This window comes from Aythya ferina, assembly GCF_964211825.1.
Source record: "Aythya ferina genome assembly, chromosome: 2".
Lineage (NCBI taxonomy): Eukaryota > Metazoa > Chordata > Aves > Anseriformes > Anatidae > Aythya > Aythya ferina.
The window spans coordinates 105,327,273-105,346,129 of record NC_140297.1 but is presented as its reverse complement, the minus strand read 5'-3'; the positions used below and the strand labels follow the sequence as shown (position 1 = coordinate 105,346,129).

The 18,857-nt window shown below is 39.9% G+C and overlaps 1 protein-coding gene across 2 annotated transcripts; it reads left to right on the top strand.

Annotated features, from left to right (window-relative positions):
• The first annotated feature begins 11 nt into the window (after positions 1-11).
• Positions 12-16,901, top strand: RNMT (RNA guanine-7 methyltransferase). 2 transcript variants are annotated; one of them, XM_084511071.1, is made up of 11 exons: positions 12-100; positions 441-681; positions 2,336-2,468; positions 3,929-4,051; positions 4,991-5,106; positions 7,116-7,297; positions 7,903-8,067; positions 9,115-9,232; positions 11,311-11,412; positions 14,225-14,258; positions 16,029-16,901. In XM_084511071.1, the coding sequence occupies exons 2-11, from the start codon at positions 505-507 to the stop codon at positions 16,064-16,066; spliced, it is 1,188 nt and encodes a 395-aa protein (XP_084367197.1). In that variant the 5' UTR covers positions 12-100; positions 441-504; the 3' UTR covers positions 16,067-16,901. The 2 variants fall into 2 exon arrangements, with proteins under 2 accessions (XP_084367197.1, XP_084367198.1); XM_084511072.1 differs by lacking the exon at positions 12-100 and having other exon boundaries at positions 384-681.
• The last annotated feature ends 1,956 nt before the right edge of the window (positions 16,902-18,857 follow it).

Below are 18,857 nucleotides of genomic sequence, written 5' to 3'. Positions count from 1 at the left end.
AGCGCAGCGCCGCGGGGCAGCCCTCCCCGTTGTACGCCGGACGTGACGCCGCGGCGGAGGGGGCCGCTTCCGCAAGCGGGATGGCGGAGCGCCCGGCGGGGTGAGCGCCGCGCCGCCTCCACCCTCCTGGCCCGCGGCGCGGCGGCGGTGGAGGCGGCGGGGGGGGGAGGGGAAGGGAGCGGGGCAACGGGCACGGGCAGGCGGCGGAGGGGGGGCGGGGGGGGCGGTGGGCAGCGGGGGGGCGTGGTCTCGGCGGTTGGAGGCGTGGTCACGGGGTTAGGGGCGTGGTTATGTTGGATGGAGGCGTGGCCATGGGGTTGTGGGTGTGGCCTTGTGTTGGGGGCGGGGCCTCGCGGTGGCGCCGTTGCCCCCGGGCGCTGCCTTTCAAAATGGCGGCCGCCAGGCGCCAACCGCCCCCGGGGGGCTCCCGTTGCCCGCAGCTCCCTGTTGTGAGCGGCCGGCCCTGAGGGCGCTGCCCCCGCGGAGGGGAAAGGAAAGGAAGGGATGGCCGATCTGGGCGCGGCGGCGGAGGAGGGCACGAAGGACGGGGAGCAGCCCCGTGGAGACGCGGAGGAGGGCGGCAGCCCCGACACAACGCGCCCCGGCGGCGGCGAGCAGCAGGAGGGCGGCGGGGCGAAGAGGAAGGCGGAGGAGCAGGGGGGAGAACCGCCCAAAAAATCGGTGAGTAGCGAGGAGCAGCTGGAAATGTGCCTCCTGTTAATGGGGGGGGCGGTAGGGGAAAGCGGTGCTTTGTAAAACACTGCCCCTTATCCTATATGTGCTTATAGAAGCTGGTGCTGTGGTTCTGATCCAATCGATTTTGACCTTTTGGAATTCCTACTTATAATCTGAAAATGTTTTTGATCTAATGTTTTGTTTCTGTGTTCATATATAGACGTTAATCATCAGTCTGGAAAAAGTAATACCCTTTGTCGTGGCAGAAACACTACTAACCCCTTCACCTCTTCGCTAAAGTATTCCAGGGTCAGGTTCAGAAGGACAAGGAACATGCTGTTACTGCACAGCCTGAGGGTATAAAGAGGTTCGACTCTTTCAGATCAGGCTGAAAGCAGCTGCCAGCAATCTAGATGCTACATCTGATGGCCAACAGTGGTTGCAGCAGCTGGCGTGCTTTAATGGGTTGTATGAAGGTGTCTCCCTCGCTTGTCAAAGCCAGCCTCTCTTGTTTAAGTCAGTGGCTGGCAGGGGACCATCTGTGCTTACCCTGAAAAAGACTAGGAAGCGTCAAAATATTTGTTAGTTGCAGTCAGCCCAGTGTGGTAATAAACAGATGATGGGTTTATAGCTATTCCGGACAAGTAAGGCTGTGTATGTGCTCAAGGTTACCAAAATTATACAAAACGTTGAAGAACAAACATACCATATTAAAGTCAGATCTTCTTGAGCAACTGGTATTTCAATAATAAGGTATCTGGGCATTGACTTTTTTTAGTGGATTACTATTGGAATATTGCTTTTAATTGCAATGTAAATTCATGGCGGCTGGAATTTTGTGGCGTGTTTGTGGGCGCTGACTGAGAATCCTTCAGTCTTGGTTGTACTGTTAGATGCTTTTGTCTTGCAGAATTTGTGTTGGTGCTCTGTGTTCGGTTACTTTGTATTTTATTTATAACTTTTTCATGTGCTACTGGAGATTGTTCTCAAGGTTAAGAGATGTTAGGAGCGTAATAACTAGTTACAGAACACTTTTCAGTATCATATGGGGCTTCCTATTTTGGACTAATTACATTCAAGGCTAAAACAGGCGTTTCTATGGCCTGCTGATAAATATTAAATGGGATACTGTCATCAAATCATTATTCTTTCCCTTACCCTGGTTTGTTCAAAGCTCTGGGAGTTACCACCGACAGCTTTGCACAAAATCAGCTAGTCAGCATTGAGGATAAATCGGCAGTTTATACACTTCTGTTAACAGCAAACAATGAAATTTCTGAACCAGGATTTTCTAAGAACCTTAAACGTGAAATAATGCTCGGAGAGAAGGAACATCCTCCTTTTTGGTCCCTGATTTAAAGGGAATGAAACTGATTCATTGAGAAAACTTAAGCAAAGATGCTGGGCATCATCCAGCAGAAGTTATGTGGGCCAACTGAAAATGGAATTAAATTTTTGAGGCAGTTGACGCTCCAATGATTGAAGCACTGATGTCAGTTTCAGGGTAGATACATATACAAAAACCTTTCCCCATAACGATGATGACCAGTGTATCTTGTTTCCTTTCTTAAATCTTTTAAGTGGACACATCTCTTGATTAAATGAGAAAATAATATGAAGAATTTTCTGCTTTAGTCTATTCTTCCCCTCATTTCTACAGAGTGAGCCAGGTCATGGGCAAGCTGTAGCTGCACATTATAACGAGCTTCAAGAGGTTGGATTGGAAAAACGCAGCCAGAGTCGCATATTCTACCTCAGAAACTTTAATAATTGGACGAAGAGTGTCCTCATTGGTAAGTTTCCTTAATTGATTGCTTAGCCTTTAATAAAATGTAGCTTATTTTTGTTTCAAAATGTGCCTTTACTGCTCTCTGATGTTGATTATTGAACTTTGTCCTTTAACACAGTAAGATTTTCAAGTCTGTTAAAATGTCTGTTTTTATCTATAATTTTATTTTGAATCCTTACAGTTGTGTCTTATATTGTTAGAGTGGGAAATAAATGCTAAAGTTTTAAAGATCAATTGACTTGAAAACTGGAATAAGTTCGTACTGGAAATCGTTTTTCTTCATGCTGTTTTAAAAGAGAAAGGGACAACTCTGAATCATAAAGAATCTGTTCTTGATAGATTGAGTTCTTTGTGTTATTTAAATCTATCTCAAACAATTTCTAAACTATTTTCAAAGTTCTTAGGTCTATATGAAGCAATTCTGCAGAAAACTTGAACGTATAAAACAAGATATTTTCTTTATTACACATAGTAGTTTAAAAAGATGAAAAACTAGAGAAAGTATTTTTTAAAGAAGCAGCAGCTTCTTATAGAAGGCTACAAATTAATTCCAAACAAAAACCATCCTGTCTTCAAAGAAAGTAATTGTCAGTAGAACACCACAAATTCATGGAGAGTGAAGTATGCCAGGATATGTTGTCACCATTTGTCCTAGCATGCTGCTTTTTGTTCTGTTTTGTTAGAGCAGTTAAAAGCAACATTTAGGTTTACATAAAGCTCTTCCTGAAACCTGTGCTCCAGCCTTTCAGTCATGATCCATTTCATTAGCCTGGTGTTGCAGCAGTTGTATCAAAACATATTTTGTCTCTCTTACTGTGAAGAGAAGTGGCTAGCACATTGATATGTTTTGCCTAATATGCCAACATCAGTCAGCTCGAGAATAATCTAGACAGAGTGGAGATGGAAAAGAAAACAAAATTCGTATATGTTGTGTAAAAAGACAGCAAATAAGTAGCTAGTGTTATTGGAAAGCCTATGAAAGGCTGAGAGGAGAACATTAAATGTGCTTGTAATGTGACTGCAAGAAAAAGTTGTGGCTGGTATATTTAATTGGCTTTTAATCTTCTGGCTTTTGCATACTTAAAAATAACATCTGCCTTCATTTTAATGGTAATGAAAGGGAGCCCTGTTCTTTCCTCACATGTGGGGTAGTTGTATAGCAGGAGCAGTGTTGCCTTTGTCTGTTAGGGAAGCAGTGCCGTGCTCCAGTCACAGGCAAAGCACGTCAAATAACAGAAAGTATTAATTACCTTTTCCAAAATCTTTAAAGTTAATGGTTGTTGCTTTCATCACTAGTGGTTTCTAGAAAAAGAGATTTAAGTCTTTAAAGTTAACAAGACTTATAGGTAAAGTAAGTTTTTGGATGTTTTAAAGTCCTTAAGCCGTTTTGGTCCTCTATGGATCTTGTGTAATAAAAGTGAATTACAGGGACCTGTGTAAGCATTCTCTCTCATATTTTTCTAGGTGAATTTATAGACCGGGTACGACGGAAAAAGAGTGACATAACTGTTCTGGATCTGGGATGTGGCAAAGGTGGAGACTTACTGAAATGGAAAAAAGGCAGAATTAAAAAAATTGTCTGTACTGGTAAGAAGATACAGTAACTTTCCAGGGAAAGTATAACAGTGTTATGGGGGGAAAAGCCACACCTCTAGTCTTGTACTGTTCCCTTTTTTGTTAGTGTGCCCCAGAGTGCAGTAAGACACCTTCTGTCAAAGAGGCTTTTTTTCAGGTCTTTTAACCTGAAGGCATATATTTGATTGTCAGCATAAATATCAGAACTTTTAATACTGTGTGTAATGAGCTCTCAGTTCAACTCATAAATAAAAGCTAGTAGCAGTAAAGAAATACCATATTATCACAGATGGTCTTAGGGTAAAGACATGGGGGAAAAGACTAACATCATGTATTTTATGTCTTTTCTCCCATGTCTAATCTCCTGAAGTATTTTTAACTGTTCTGAGAGTTTTAAAATTTGTCCAAACTGTCATTATTCAGTGAAACTATGCCTGTGAGAGTAATAGCCTTAAAAAGAAAATTCCTGTGATGAAACATGAGCGTATATCACAAATCATTGCATTTCAGTATCTTGTATATCTGTAAGAAGATGAAGAGCTTTCATTACTGTTTGAAAACCCCCTCAGAGCTGCACTCTTTTAGCTAATTGAAGCTAGACATTTAATGCTAACAGCGCTTCATATCAATCACTTTGTATCTATTACGTGAACTTTTGGAGGCTTTTTTGCACTTATGAGGATGGCAGCTTTCTAAAATCTTCAGTTTACAACTTTTGTCTGAAGTAAAGGCAGAAAATGATCAAGAGTTACAGTATAATCTCAAAAGCTTTCTGAAAACTAAATTCTTTCTCTACAAGTTGGAAATAAAACTTCACATCAGAGTGTAACTGTAGATCAACTTACGGCCTAACAGGTTTTCAGTGCTCCAGTAATTGTTCCAGTTTTCTTGTCTGAAGTTTACACATTCATCTTTTTTCTTTTTACATTTTTTCTTTATCTCTCTCTATAGATATTGCTGATATTTCTGTGCAACAGTGCAAGCAGCGGTATGAAGACATGAAAGCTCGATGTCGCTATAATGAACGTATTTTTGATGCAGAATTTATACAAGCAGATAGTACCAAGGTACAGTTTTTAGGTTTTACAATACTTTGGAGATTTTATGTTCTTTTGTTAAGCAAATATAGGAGGTGATGGTAGTGCTGTAATATCTAGGGGATGTTGTATATTTTTAAGACCAGGTTGTTGAACTATCAGGAGAATCAACTGCACAGGTTACTGAAACGTTGCATAAAATTTAGTTAAATGCATTTGATTACTGCTTTACAGTGTAACATTTTTGAAGCTCGGATGCCTTTCTTAGGTAATAAGTGTGATGCTTTTGGTTTCTTTCATTTGACGAGGGAAAGGGAATTTATACTTACTTCTGGAGTTTTAGGATCCAGTATGGGATGTTGAAAACTGTCTTGGCAAATGTGTTCTGATGGTGGAATGAATAAGGGACACTTAGTGATTTAACACATAAATTTTCCTTATTCCGGTATTTTCTAGTAGCATTTTAATTACCGCTATATTAATCTTCAAAATATCTGTGATGGTGCAGATGCTTTAGATGGCATGGAGGTGATGTGGAGTACATTGCTGTGGTTTAGGAAACAGTCTTGTGCACAGCACTGCTTTCACGCCATGGAAATGAAGGCTGAGAGTGCCCTGCTGATACAGGCTGAGGGACAGAGCCCAGCTGGTTCCAGTGTACTTGTGGAAAGCCTGAACCTGTCCTACCTAGACTTGCAGGAAGGGTTGGTGGCTTGAATTCTTGGTTGCCACCTTTTTTTTTTTTCTGAGGAATAGAGTCAGTTGCTTGTTTCCAGGTCATCTGTCTCTGCTCAAAATTACAGTCATGGAGTAGAGGAGGCAGCCTTGGCCTGTAAAGAAAGGGATGTTTTCACATTATTATCACAGTTAGGTCTTGCGTGCACATGTATTGCCTGTTGCACATTCTGTTTTCTCTGTCCACTCACGCAAAAGTTCATCTCCCTGAAAGTTCATCTCTATTGTTTGTGTTCGATATAATGCAAAATCTCCTTCTTCCAGCTGGCCTAGTTCCTCCCCTGGACCTCTGCATGCTGGTTTCCTGTGTCTCTCTTTGTTGAAGTACAAAGGGGTAGCAAACAGATAAAATTGCTATGGGTATCCCAAGTGTCCGTTTTTGTCTTCATACATAACATTGACAGAATGTGGTGTGAACTGTTACAGACTGGGAGCGAGTGGGTGGGTGGGGAGTCTGGGTGAGAAGAGAAACTCAGAACTGTTAAGTATGAAATATTAAGTACAGAACATGTATTGTGGACCCTGGGGCATGTGCTCCTGTGTTATTTGTGGATGCTACTGGTATTGTATAAAAGAAGCCTGAAAAGTTGGGGAAAAAAAAGTTGGGAACTGCTGGAGTACAGGGTCAAACTGTGTCAAGCTTTAACGTGACACATTTCAAGGGCTCCAAGATCTCCAGGGTTACTAGTTACCTGGATTAAGGGGAAGGGACTGTGTAGTTACATTACATACGTGCATGTAAATGCACATAAGCAAATATAACTTGGCTGGCTTGTTAGCTGCCGCATTTAATATGATGACTCCTCCCCCTCAGTAATATATTTAATGGATATTTTCTTAGCAAAAGAAATGCCAGTTGTCATTACAGATAGTTGTCATTACCTTCAGTTTACTTAGTAAACTGAAAATACATTTGATTCTGTTGGTGGTTTCCAGCTTATCTGTGACTGGTTGTAAACCCTCAGCGCTAAAATATCTCTTGAAACTTCTAGGTTAACTGTAATCTTGGGCTTTGGCCTTTTGGTGTAGTTATGTAGTTGATGACAAGAAATTAATTTTTAGACATAGTAATTATTTTTTTTTCATTGTGATAACACAAGTTTTCAGTGTAGCTGTGGGCTTTTTCTTACTCTTACCTTTTTCAGCTTGTTCTTGTTGAACTTGTGAAGAAGTGGATGTGGAAAGACTTCAAAGAATTATGGGAGTAGTGTATTTTGGTGGAAGATGTAAGTGAATCATGCTTGTTTGTGTAGCTTTTGCCACAAGTTTTGTTTATCTTTTTTCTTCTCTTTAATGCATTTCAGGATCTCCTGTCTTCCAAATACAATGATCCAGATATGCGCTTTGACATTTGCAGCTGTCAATTTGTTTACCATTACTCATTTGAGACATATGAGCAGGCTGACATGATGCTTAAAAACGCTTGTGGGAATCTCTCTCCTGGAGGGTATTTCATTGGCACAACTCCAAATAGCTTTGAGCTTGTGTAAGTACTTTTTTATCCTAATAGTCTTCCAAAAGTCTGTGAAGCATTGTCAAGTCATAGTTGTTCTTACAGTGCTCTGATACATTTGTGTAAACAAAATCATTTTTTTGGCAACAATTTTGGATTCTAGTCCAGAAAATCTCTCTCACGAACTTGACTCAAACAGGTCAATCTGTACTAACTGTTGTCTCTTGTACCCATGGCTCTTCTGGAGTGTGTATGGATCTTCATAGGTAAACCTTTGGTAGTGATTTAAATAGTGGCAAAATATCCACAGCCTGGAGAGTAGCTGTCGGAGTTCACTGTGGTAGTAGTTCCAAGAAGCCTGTCTTGTCCCTGTAGAATGTGCCTGGGCTGAAAGTTAATTTTCTAGGTCTGTGTGGTCCTTGGCATATTGTATAGGAATGATAAACTTTTAAAATTTAGCATGTCTCTGCTTCATTTCATTTTCATTGCTTTAATGGATTCAGTGTGTGGCAAAGTACTGGGAATCCTGGATGCCGTGATACTGGGATGAAGCAGTTTCAGGTCTCTTAGGCATTGTTTACTCTGTAAAATGAAAAGTGGGTCTGTCAACTACTGTTTGTTTATATCTCTTTTTGTAGAAAACGGCTAGAAGCTTCAGAAACAAATTCATTTGGGAATGATGTATACAGTGTAAAATTTGAGAAGAAGGGAGAATATCCCTTGTTTGGCTGCAAATATGATTTCCACTTAGAAGAAGTGGTTGATGTCCCTGAATTCTTGGTTTATTTTCCATTACTGGAAGAGTAAGTTAAATTTTGAATTCCATCTATAATGAGAGCAGTGTTTTATTGCGCAACAGAAAACTTTGTCTTGTTACAGTTGCAGTTCCAGTTTTTTGTTGTCTCTCTAAATGAAGACGTTTCTTGCATTTCTGTCGAAGACTGTAATCTGGTATATGTCCATTGTGCGTAGTTGAAGGTGCTCTGGTCAGAAACTGTGAAGACTTGCACTAGATCTTGCATAGGAGTTTCACTGTCTGATGTCATCTGAAAGCATACATCTAGTGCTGTGAAATTTTTTTTCATTAGCCTTAACTTTTTGGGGTTTTATTCTACCTTTCTTAAGTGCTTCAGCAAGCCCTCTTGTGTATCCTCTTCTTTCTGGTGCCTCTTTCTTACCTTATTCAACTTTTTTTGGATGTTCATCGATTTTCAACTTCTTCCTTCTGTAAATATCTTGAGTGTATATTTTACTATTACCTCTGCATGAATTCAGATATACCATTACTAGCCTGTTGTCTTCTGAGGTACAGACAAATATTTCCATATCCTCCACCCCGGCCATTCAAACTCAGTATGAATTTAAAACAATGTAGAGTTTTCCATTCAAATCTGTGTATTTTCACACACTTCATTTGTGTCTCTATGAAGAGTGTTAGCTTCTACCACCGATGCCTGTAACTTCAGTGTTGTATGACTACAGTGTCAACATGTAACTGAGATGTAAGGCACTAAATCTAGTAGAAAGAGGATTCCTCAGTATATCTATAATAGCTGCTGTGGCAGATGATAATTACTAACTTGAGTGCTAGGAGAAGACACTTTTTTGTTGTTGAAATGTTTATAATCACTTATGTGTAGATTTTTATTGTCGTAATTCAAAAAAATAGTACAGTTTTGTGGTGGTAACACAGTTTTTTTTTATCTAACTGTGTTTACTGAAAGATAAATTTTAGAACGATTGTAATCCTAGTGGATACCATAAGATGTCACTGTGGCTTAAATTGTTTCTTTGAAAATAAAGCTACAGTAATTCTGTTGTTTCCCTAATCAAGCTTGTTATTTTGACAGAATGGCAAAGAAGCATGGTATGAAGCTAGTCTACAAAATGACGTTTCGGGAATTCTATGAAGAAAAGGTCAAGAATGAGGAGCATAAGATGCTGTTAAGGAGAATGCAGGCCTTGGAGGTAAATGCAGAGTTAACTTATTTTCTTTTAAATAGTATTTTACATCTTGTTAATTATTTGTGCAATAACTGAAATTATTCTTGTGAATATTGTGCAATGAACTAAGAACTACCATTAGAAGAACTAAACTCCTGTTGCTGAAAGCGTGATAGTGGTCAGTTAACCTCGGCTGGCAGCCAGATGCCCACCCAGCATGCTCTCACTTCCCTTCCTCAACTGGACTGGGAGAGGGAGAAAATAAGACAAAAAAGCTTATGGGTTGAGATAAAGGCAGGAAGATTGCTTACCAGTTAACATCATGGTTAAAACAGGCTTGACTTGGGGAAGATTATTTTAGTTTATTGCAAATTAAAAAATAACTAAGTATGGTGAGAAACAAAGGCAAAACTAAAAATGCCTTCCCTCCTCCCAGACTCAACTTTATTCCTGACTCCCTTACCTCCTTTCCTTGCAGAGTGGCTTGTGGAGTTGGGGACTGTACGAACAGCTCCTCTCTGCTGCTCCTTCCTCCTCATACTTTTCCTCTGCTCCAGGGCGGGTCCCTCCCACAAGCTGCAGTTCTTGAAGAGCTGCTCCAGCACTGCACCACATTCCATGGGGTGCAGTATTTCAGGAACAAACTGCTCCAGTATGGACTCCTCTCCATGGGCTGTAGTTCCTGACAGGAGCACAAGCTCTACGTGGGCTGCAGCTTCCTTCAGGGCTTATCCACTTGCTCTGGCCTGGGGTCCTCCACCGCCTGCAGGTGCATATCTGCCCTGATGTGGTTCTCGATGATCTGCAGGGGGACAAATTGTTTCACCACGGTCTTCTCCATAGGCTGCAAGGGCATTTCTGCTCTGGTGCCTGGAGTACTTCCTACCATTCCTTCCTCACTGACTTTTGTGTCTGCATCCAGTACAGCAATTTATTTCTGTGGGTAAAATTACAAATTTGAAGTAAGTTTTCACTATTATTAAGAAGTAAGCAGAAACACATTGACCATACCTGCTCAAATAACACCAATGTTTGTTTCTTGTTTTACATAGAAACACAGGAATCATGCCTGGTATCACGCAGTGGGAACTGTAATCCATTTCTTCTACAGCTGATGGGCTAAAAGCTGGATCTTTGTTCAAAAACTACTGATTAAGAGTCAGAAAGTAATCTTTGTAGGAATAAAAGGAAAGCTGTGTTTATAGAAGAAAATGATACCGAACTGTTACCGGGCTTAGATTTTGTCCAGTGTTATTGCCTTTTATCCTCAAGCTTTTATCTTGGATGACTTCAGCAGCTTTAGAGGAGCTTTTCGATGCTATCTTTGGGGCTTTGTTTTTAATCGTGGTTACATATGCTTCCGTTTTACCTCAAATGGTAGAATTTTTCAGCACAAAGCTATCTAGATGAGTATGTGGTGACACTTAAAGCTTAGTGACATAGGCTACAAGTGGACTCTACTGCCCTTCTTGACTCAAAGAGGGACGGTGCTCATATTTCCAGCAGCATGGTGAAATACCATCTTACATATCAGCATCTTAGAAAAGTGAGAGTTGTCTTACTTAATAGCTACATACAACTGAGGACAGCACTGTTGAGTACAGACCATTTTGCAGTAAGTGGGATCTTTAATAAGTATATATTAGTTTTGAAGAATTGGATCTATGCTTCTGTTTATAGCTCCTGTGTGTCATTCAGGCATTTTAAGCATTCTGCTTGAAATACTATAGCTGCTCTGTTCACAGTAGTTCTCTTCACAGTTGCTGACTTGTTCAGTTTCTGCTCTGAAAGAGGGTATGTCTAGATCATGTTCATAATGAGCTGTACATGGAGCATAATTTTAATAGCTTATTCTGTCTGTCCTGTTTCAGACATGTAAGTAGATGAAAGTTAATTTATAAATTCTGGGTATTAGATTTTTCTGGGAAGTAGCAAATATCAGACCTGACCTGACAGGTGCTTTAAAGGAGAAATGCAAATTTTAAGATACTCCTAATAATTACTGACCTCAATTTTGGGCCGTATTGTCGCAAACCCTTGACTAGTGTGATATCATACTACCTAACTAATATTTTTTTCTTCTTTTTTTGTATTTTCTCTAGCCATACTCCGCATCTGATGATTCCAGACTTGCTTCTGATAAACCTGATGATTATGAGCATGCAAAAGAGTTTATCAAAGATGGCAAGGCGAAGTTACCATTGGTAAGTACCTTCTCACCTCACTACAGCAAACAGTGTCTAAAATTGAGGCCATAATCTTGCAGATGTTTCATACCTTCTTCATTTCAACTACAATGGAATTGCCACCTATGTCTCCGTGTACATGACAAATCATAGAACAGGCGGTTAATCTATAACCTTTGCTTAAAGAATTAAATTCAGTTAAGTTGTTAGCTGTTAAGAAATTTGCAATGGTGTGGAAGGAAAAGGATGTTTCGCCACCCCCCTTGACATCTGTTCTAACATAACTATCTTGAATTTGAAGAATTTTCTTATGAGTCTGGATCTTCACTCTATCCATTTAAAGTTCTAGTTTTCTTCTTTTAATCCTCAGACAGAGAGGAGGGTTGAAAACTTTCTTTGTAATCTTGTAAGTATTTAAAATATTATACATTTTTTCTGTTGTCTTTTTGAGTGAAGAAGATCCAGCTCAATTTGCAGCCAGTTTTAGTAGTTCTATTTATTTTTTTTAATCTGCCCTTCCTGCATTTTTTTGAGCAGGGCTACTAGAACTGAACCAGTCCTACCTGCATCCATACATTTCTCTCCTTTGTTTTATTAAATATGATGTTCTGTTCACATCTGGGAATGGAAAAACCCTTTTTTTGTTATGATAGTAATGTTACCTTGTACAATATTTAGTCTGATAGCCTGTCATATATTTTTCTGCAGTTCTCTGGCTTTGCCAGCTTGATTTATTTCAGAAACAAAAGAACATTGAAACATCTTTTATGGAGATCATAGTAGATTTTAGATCAGTGGTCCAATTAAATACTTTTTTGCTGCTTCTGGTCTTGTCTTCTAAAGGACATGCTGCCTTTCTGATCTTCCTGTCTTTCTCATATTTGTGTAAATGAGGTTTCTTTCTTTGACTGTCCTAGCAGGACGTGACGATGTTGGAGTTTTTTTGTTTGACCCCATTTCTGCTGTCCTTCCAGTTAGATACTGAATTAGCCTTATTGTGATCAGGACTTTTCAGGCTAGTTCTGTGTCTACATTATGTGGTAATGGGAGTGTGATAGGGTTTGTAGCCCCTGAGAGTGTTTTGTAAGACTGGGGTGGAAGCCTTGATGTTGATAATGTGAATTTTGCTGCCTTTTGTGGCATGGCGTTGGGGTTTAACACAGCAGACAGACACCTGAACGCCACGTCTGCTCACGCTCCATGCATGTGTACGATTCCTCTGAATTTCAATTCTTGAGGGGCAAAGTGCTCCTGGCAGCTTGTCCCCTCACAACCTTTTAATTCTTCTGTGTTGGTCTCAGAGCTCATGGGGTGTGTGACGGACAACAGCCTGCACAAATGCTGTTCCTGGGAAGTGAGCAGGAGGTCAGACAACATCTGCTGTTCGTTCCCCCAGGAACTGCTGCCATTGCCCATCCTGTCTGTAGCCAGACCAGCTGCTCAGCGTGGCATATAGCTGTGTGCTTGCTTCTGCATCTGCCTTTGAGGAGTCAGGCTGGATGGAAACCTCGCAAAAGCATAATTTCACTGTCTCATGCTCAGCAGTTCCTGGTGCAGAGTATTGGCTGTTTTGGTCTGAACTGTAGGCTTTCGTGTGTTCAGGTTCTTTAACAAGAGAGAAACAAAACTGGAGACTAAGTAGTTTGAGTAAAGTTTGTAGTTTAAGTAAGGTGCGCAGTTACTAAGACCTGGCGTTAAACTTTTTTATGGTGCATGTAGCACAAGGCTGTCAGCTTGACATTTTTCCACATGGATTTTTCGTATTTTTCGTGATTGGCTTACCTGCTGTTCATGTTCTGAATTATTGAGGATGTAGTGAATTATTGAGGATTTACTGCATATATAACAATCCTACATCAAGAGGGAAAAGAAACCTGCTCTCTGTATTTAAAACCTAAAAAAAAAATCAAAAAGAAGGTTCCCTCTTTTAAGAAACAACCTTAAGAACATGAGAATGGCTGAGTAAGACCAAAGACCTCTTTTTGCCTGATAGTCTTAGCAGTTGGCAAGTAGTTGTTGCCTGGGAAGATGTGAGAAAGGGTGTAAGTGCTATGTCACCTGAACAAGTCTCTTTATTTATTTTACTGACCTTATAAAAGATGAATCGTTTGGTCAGAACTGGTCAGTGGGTAGCATATAGGTTAAATCGTGCCCGCAGTGAGAGCACACTGGAAGAGGATGGAGTAGGCAGAGCAGAAAGGGAGCTTGTTCTTTGTTACCTCATGCTTCTTAATAGGTGGAGTAAATGGCAGCAGCTGTTTACTTGAGCACTCCTCCTGCTACTGTGCTTTCATCTGAAAGGTGGGCTAGGAGTAGGCTTCCTGGGGCTCCCAGGTGGATTATTTTCCATAGCATGCAAGCTGGGCTCAGTTGCTCTTCTGGAGTAGAGCTTTTATGGTCTGGAGGTTGGTGTTAGGTGGAAATAGGCAATATCCCAGGGGAAGGTGACACGCCTGTGGCCTTTCCACAGCTTCAGCATGAATGTTGGGCAGCTTGGGCAGGAGAACTCCTTGAGCCAGGTCAGGTCACGCTGACGTGCAGTAGTGAACCCAGTGTGTCCCTGCATTGCAGAGGCATCCAGCCCAGCAGACTGGTGGCCCAATGTAATTTAGATGTTTTCCTTTACCTGAGGTGTCCCAGCTCCCCATCATTCTAGCTACTGGAGTTGTAAATATCTGTGGTCTACGGTAATGCTTAAGTAGGACCTAAATAGCCATCTAGTATGGGTGGTTAGAAGTTGGTCCACGAAAGATCGTTTATCCTGAGTTAAAACGGTGATTTGTTGTTTCCTCATCTTTTTGTTTAAACTGTTTTTTATGTCCTCTTCTAGGGAACCCTGAGTAAATCTGAATGGGAAGCAACAAGTAAGTACTGTTTTGAAAACTTGGTGTTGCCTAAGTGACTGCTGTGGGAAATGTATGAAATAAATAGACTGTCAATTAAGGAAGAAAATGTAAATTTTACATAAAACAGTATTTTATTTGTGTTATTGGAATGCCTGTATATAGCCAGGATAGGACACACAGCTCAAGAAATTGGGTGAGGGGAAACGCATGAAATAAGTTGAACTTCTGTTTATTTAAGTAGTTTCAAGTGTGCAAACTTTCAGACCAAAAATGTTTTGGGGAAGCCTTCTTAGAAGGTATGAAAAGAGGATGGTAGTGTCAGTCCTCTAATACTAGCAAAAACGTACACTTGGACATTCTACTGTTACTAGTCAACTAGAAAACAAACTTCAGTAGGGGCATATATTCATCAGAAAAATAGACAGGTCAGTTTGGGGAAGACAGAGTTTTCTTTTTGCCTGTAGCGGTTAGTATGTTCCAGAAAGAAACAGCATGAATGGTGAAGAGGTATTTGAATGTTTTATGAAAGGGGTGGAGGGAATGGAAGTCTGTGCCTCAGACATGGGAAAGGATACCATATTCTAAAATACATTTGAATTCTGTAAGCATGTTTCATGGAAAACTTTTGACGTCAGCTGTCTTATTTTTTTTTTTTTTCAATGTTGAATTTAGTAAACCTCACATAAAAGGGACTCAGAATTCTGTTGGTAAAAATCCTCTCCTAGAGAGGTTGTTACTAACTTATGTGTCACAGTGGCCAACCAGTACTTGCATTTTTGCAGACCATTTTACTTGTTGTGTTAGTAGGTTAAAAACAAACAAAAATGCTGTTTAATTAATGAATGAAAGAGTCTTTACATAGTGTTTAGTTTTTAAAGTAAAGGTTAATTCAAACAGTGTAAAAGTATTATGTAATCTATGAATCTAGTTGAGAGGGGCTCTTTATACCTTCAGAAGTTCAGTGATGATTGTATTTTCAAAGTACTCTTTTAAAATTTTTTTTTCTAGAGAGACTTGGAGTACAGAGTTTTTGATGGTTTAGGACATAAATGCAGCTTGCTCGTTACACGAAACTTTGCTTTATTGCTGAGGAATAGAAAGATTTGCAGTGTAGCTAGAATATTTGTTAAAAGTTAGGTTTAAGTGGAAAACCATTTATTTGGACTCAAGGCCGTGAAGTGATTTAACTTACCTGTCATGAAGCTTAAGAACTTCTGACGTAGCCACATTGGTTTGATTATACGCTGAATAACCATTTCCCAGGGCACTGATGGGGACTTGATGAGATCCACTTCTGGAATTATACTGTTCTGTAATTGAGAAAATGCTATCTGGCATTTGTAAATATTTGTCTATGATATGTTAAACAAGCAAAAATTGAAAGTGAGGTTGATTATTTGACCCATTATTGTCTGTTAAAATTGCATGTATAAAGGATTCTTTAAACTCACTTGCATGTGACTTTTTCTGAAGCAGGGAATGTTAATTATCTGTAAAATGGCGTAGTAATTTGAGTTGCATTTACATTAAGTGAAGTCAGTGTTGCATCAATAGTATCAACAGTACTTAAAATATTTTCTTCTTTGCATACTTGAAGCTCTATTTTGAAAATATATCTAAAACTATGCTAGAATTGAATACTAGAGTTGTGGGGAAACCATGGCAGTTCTTACAGTGTCAGCAGTCAATTAACAAGTCGTTTGGGCAGGATGTCAATCTGTTTAAATTTTGAACCCCTATGCGAGTGGCAGAGGAAGCTGAAACTTCGTGCTTCTTTTTCTTTTCTAGGTATTTACTTGGTATTTGCATTTGAGAAGCAACTGTGAAACTTCACATACTGGATGCAGCAAGAAGAGATCATATCCATGTACAAGTTGGAATGGTCTGAAATCCATTGTGGCAACTATTTTTTTATTTTTATTTTTTAATTATCAGAAGTGTGCAGGACACTACCAAAAACGAGAGGAAGCTCATGATTCTGAGTTACATTGCCTGTCTGTGACAGATGGACTTGTGTGTGTATATATAAGAAAGATTCTGAACCAGTCTTTTTAAGGATTTGTAAGCAATCTGCATGCTCTCAAAACTCACGTTTGAACTTGACACAACTTCATGTTACAAAAAAAAACCGTTTTGTTAGTAGCTAAGTATGTTTGTGGTTACCAGCCTAACCCTGTACTTTCTGAAGCAGATGGAAAATGACTGTTGGCTTCAGTGATGCAGAATGAAGGCCTAAATATTGTACTGCAAAGCTCAGTTCATTCATAATGAGATATATTCAGACATATAGGGTATGTCTACATTGCATGCAGAGCTAAGTGGTAAATAATACCCAAGTCAGTTTGAGTACCTCTGTGCTGTGCTCCAGCCTGCAGTGTAAATCTACCTTAGTGGTATTCAAAGTGTAGTTTACATGATAAAGTTCTAGGGTTTTTTTTCTAAATCTTTGTTTTTGTGCTTGCTGATATGTAGTGTCAGTTCATGGTGCTTTCATGATTAAACAAGTTTGTTCTGTACAAAACTGCTCTGAAAGAACTGAGTTTCTACAGTTTTGAGTCTTTATGTTGTTTTTCCAGGTATGACCATGTGGTAATAACAGCTGCTGAACTTAAATTACTGAACATTTTCTATTATATTAAAGACTCTCCTGACTTTTTGGTAGTTTTAATGTCTCTTGAAAGTTATTAGACAGATCTTAGGATGTTTGTTACTTGTTTCATAAAATTCCAAATAAGCTTGGCAGAAGGATGAGCTGTTGGTGACGAGGACCTTATTGCGGTCCTTAGTGTTAAGAACATGGTCAAGTATTGGATCATGAACTTAAAATGGAACCTGTATGACAATTGAGGATACTAGAATTTTACTATGGGAGGGGCAGTTGTGCATGTGGATAACAATTGCCAAATTAGAGTCAAAGATTCTATTCGGGAATACAAATTAATGATACCAATAGACAGAATAGTACCTCACTGCTGTCCTCCTGCCTGTCAGTCTCTTAGAGCTGGCTTAGGGATTTTTGGCATGGCGTTTGCTCTGCTTTTAACATGCCTATAGCTACCCACTCCTGAGAGGGTGTGAGTAACTTTCTTCAAGCTTTTTCTCTCCCTTTTGGGGCTAACAGTAGCTTTTTGCTGCTGATGGCTATTGTATTTTACATACAGATTAAATCATAAAGTGTTGATGGTACACAAGTATTTTTGCAAAGCTGTAATAAATCTAGGAAAGAACATACCTGTTAAACGTTCAAGTTATTTGAGTTTGTAGTTGTATAGCCTTCCTTCTGTAATTGGGTCATACTCTTTCCTCTGATTCTTGATTTTTTTATTATTATTATTATTATTTTTTATTATTTTTTAAATCTTCCGGAAGATCACCTGTAACCTTCACTGGGATGTAGCTGCTACTAAAATTAAGTAAAACAAGTACTATATCTAGTAGAAAAGAGTCTAAAACTAGCTGAAAAATGCTGACAATTTAGAAGTGCTGAAATGTTTCATTGAACTTCATTTGTGTGCATCAAAGCTAGTTTTGTTAGATTTCTTATATCAAGTTTTATTTGAAAGTACATAGTTATGCTATTTTTGGAAGAAATCAGAATAATAAAAAGGGGAGAAATACAGTGGAGTGTCTTTTCTCTTTTAAGCAAATTCCAACATCATAAAATCACGGAATGGTTAAGATATGAAAATGACCTCTGAAGGTTGTCTGATCCAACCCCTCTACTCAAGCAGGGTCACCAAGAGCTGTTTACCCAAGACTATGTCCAACATCACTTTTGAATATCTCCAAGGATGGAGAAGACTTTACAAACTCTTTAGGTAACCTGTGTCCATTGCACAGTCACTCACACGGTCAAGAAGTGTTTGCTGATGGAACCTCCTGTGTTTCATTTTGTGCCCATTTCCACCAGTCACTGGCCACCACTGAAAAGACAGCCTTTCTCCACCTTCTTTGCACCCTTTCCTTCGGGTATTTGCATACATGGATGAAATCTACTCCTAAGCTTTCTCTCCTCTAGTCTGAACAGTCCTAGCTCTATCAGCCTTTCCTCGTAGGAGAGATTCTCCAGTTCCTTTATCATTTTGTTGAACTCTAGTGTGTCCATGTCTCTGTTGTACTGGGGAGTCCAGAACCGGACAGAGCATTCCAGGTGGGGCCTCATAAGTGCTGAGCACACAGGGTAACTTCCTTCAGCCTGCTGGCATCACTGCTCTCGATGTAGCTCAGGACACCATTGGCATCCTTTGTGGCAAGGGTACGGTGCTGATTAATGTTCCACATGGTGTCCACCAGGACCCCCAGGTCCTTTTCTGCAAAGCTGCCTTCCAGCTGGGTGGCCCCCAGCTGGTCCCTGGGGCTGTCCTCAGGTGCAGGACTTTGCACTTCTCCTTGTCTTACTGCATGAGGTCCATATCCGCCCATTTCTCCAGCTTGTCAAGGTCCCCCTGGACAGCAGCAGAACCCTCTGGCTTACATGTGATTATTGTTTCAACTGCTTTACACTTAGATGAGATTTCTTGTCTCAGGAAAAAAATCAATTCTCCTTGGAAGTGGAAGTATGAAAGTCCCATTTTAACTAATGCTCGGTATGTTCAAGACTATGGGGTTTATATGTGC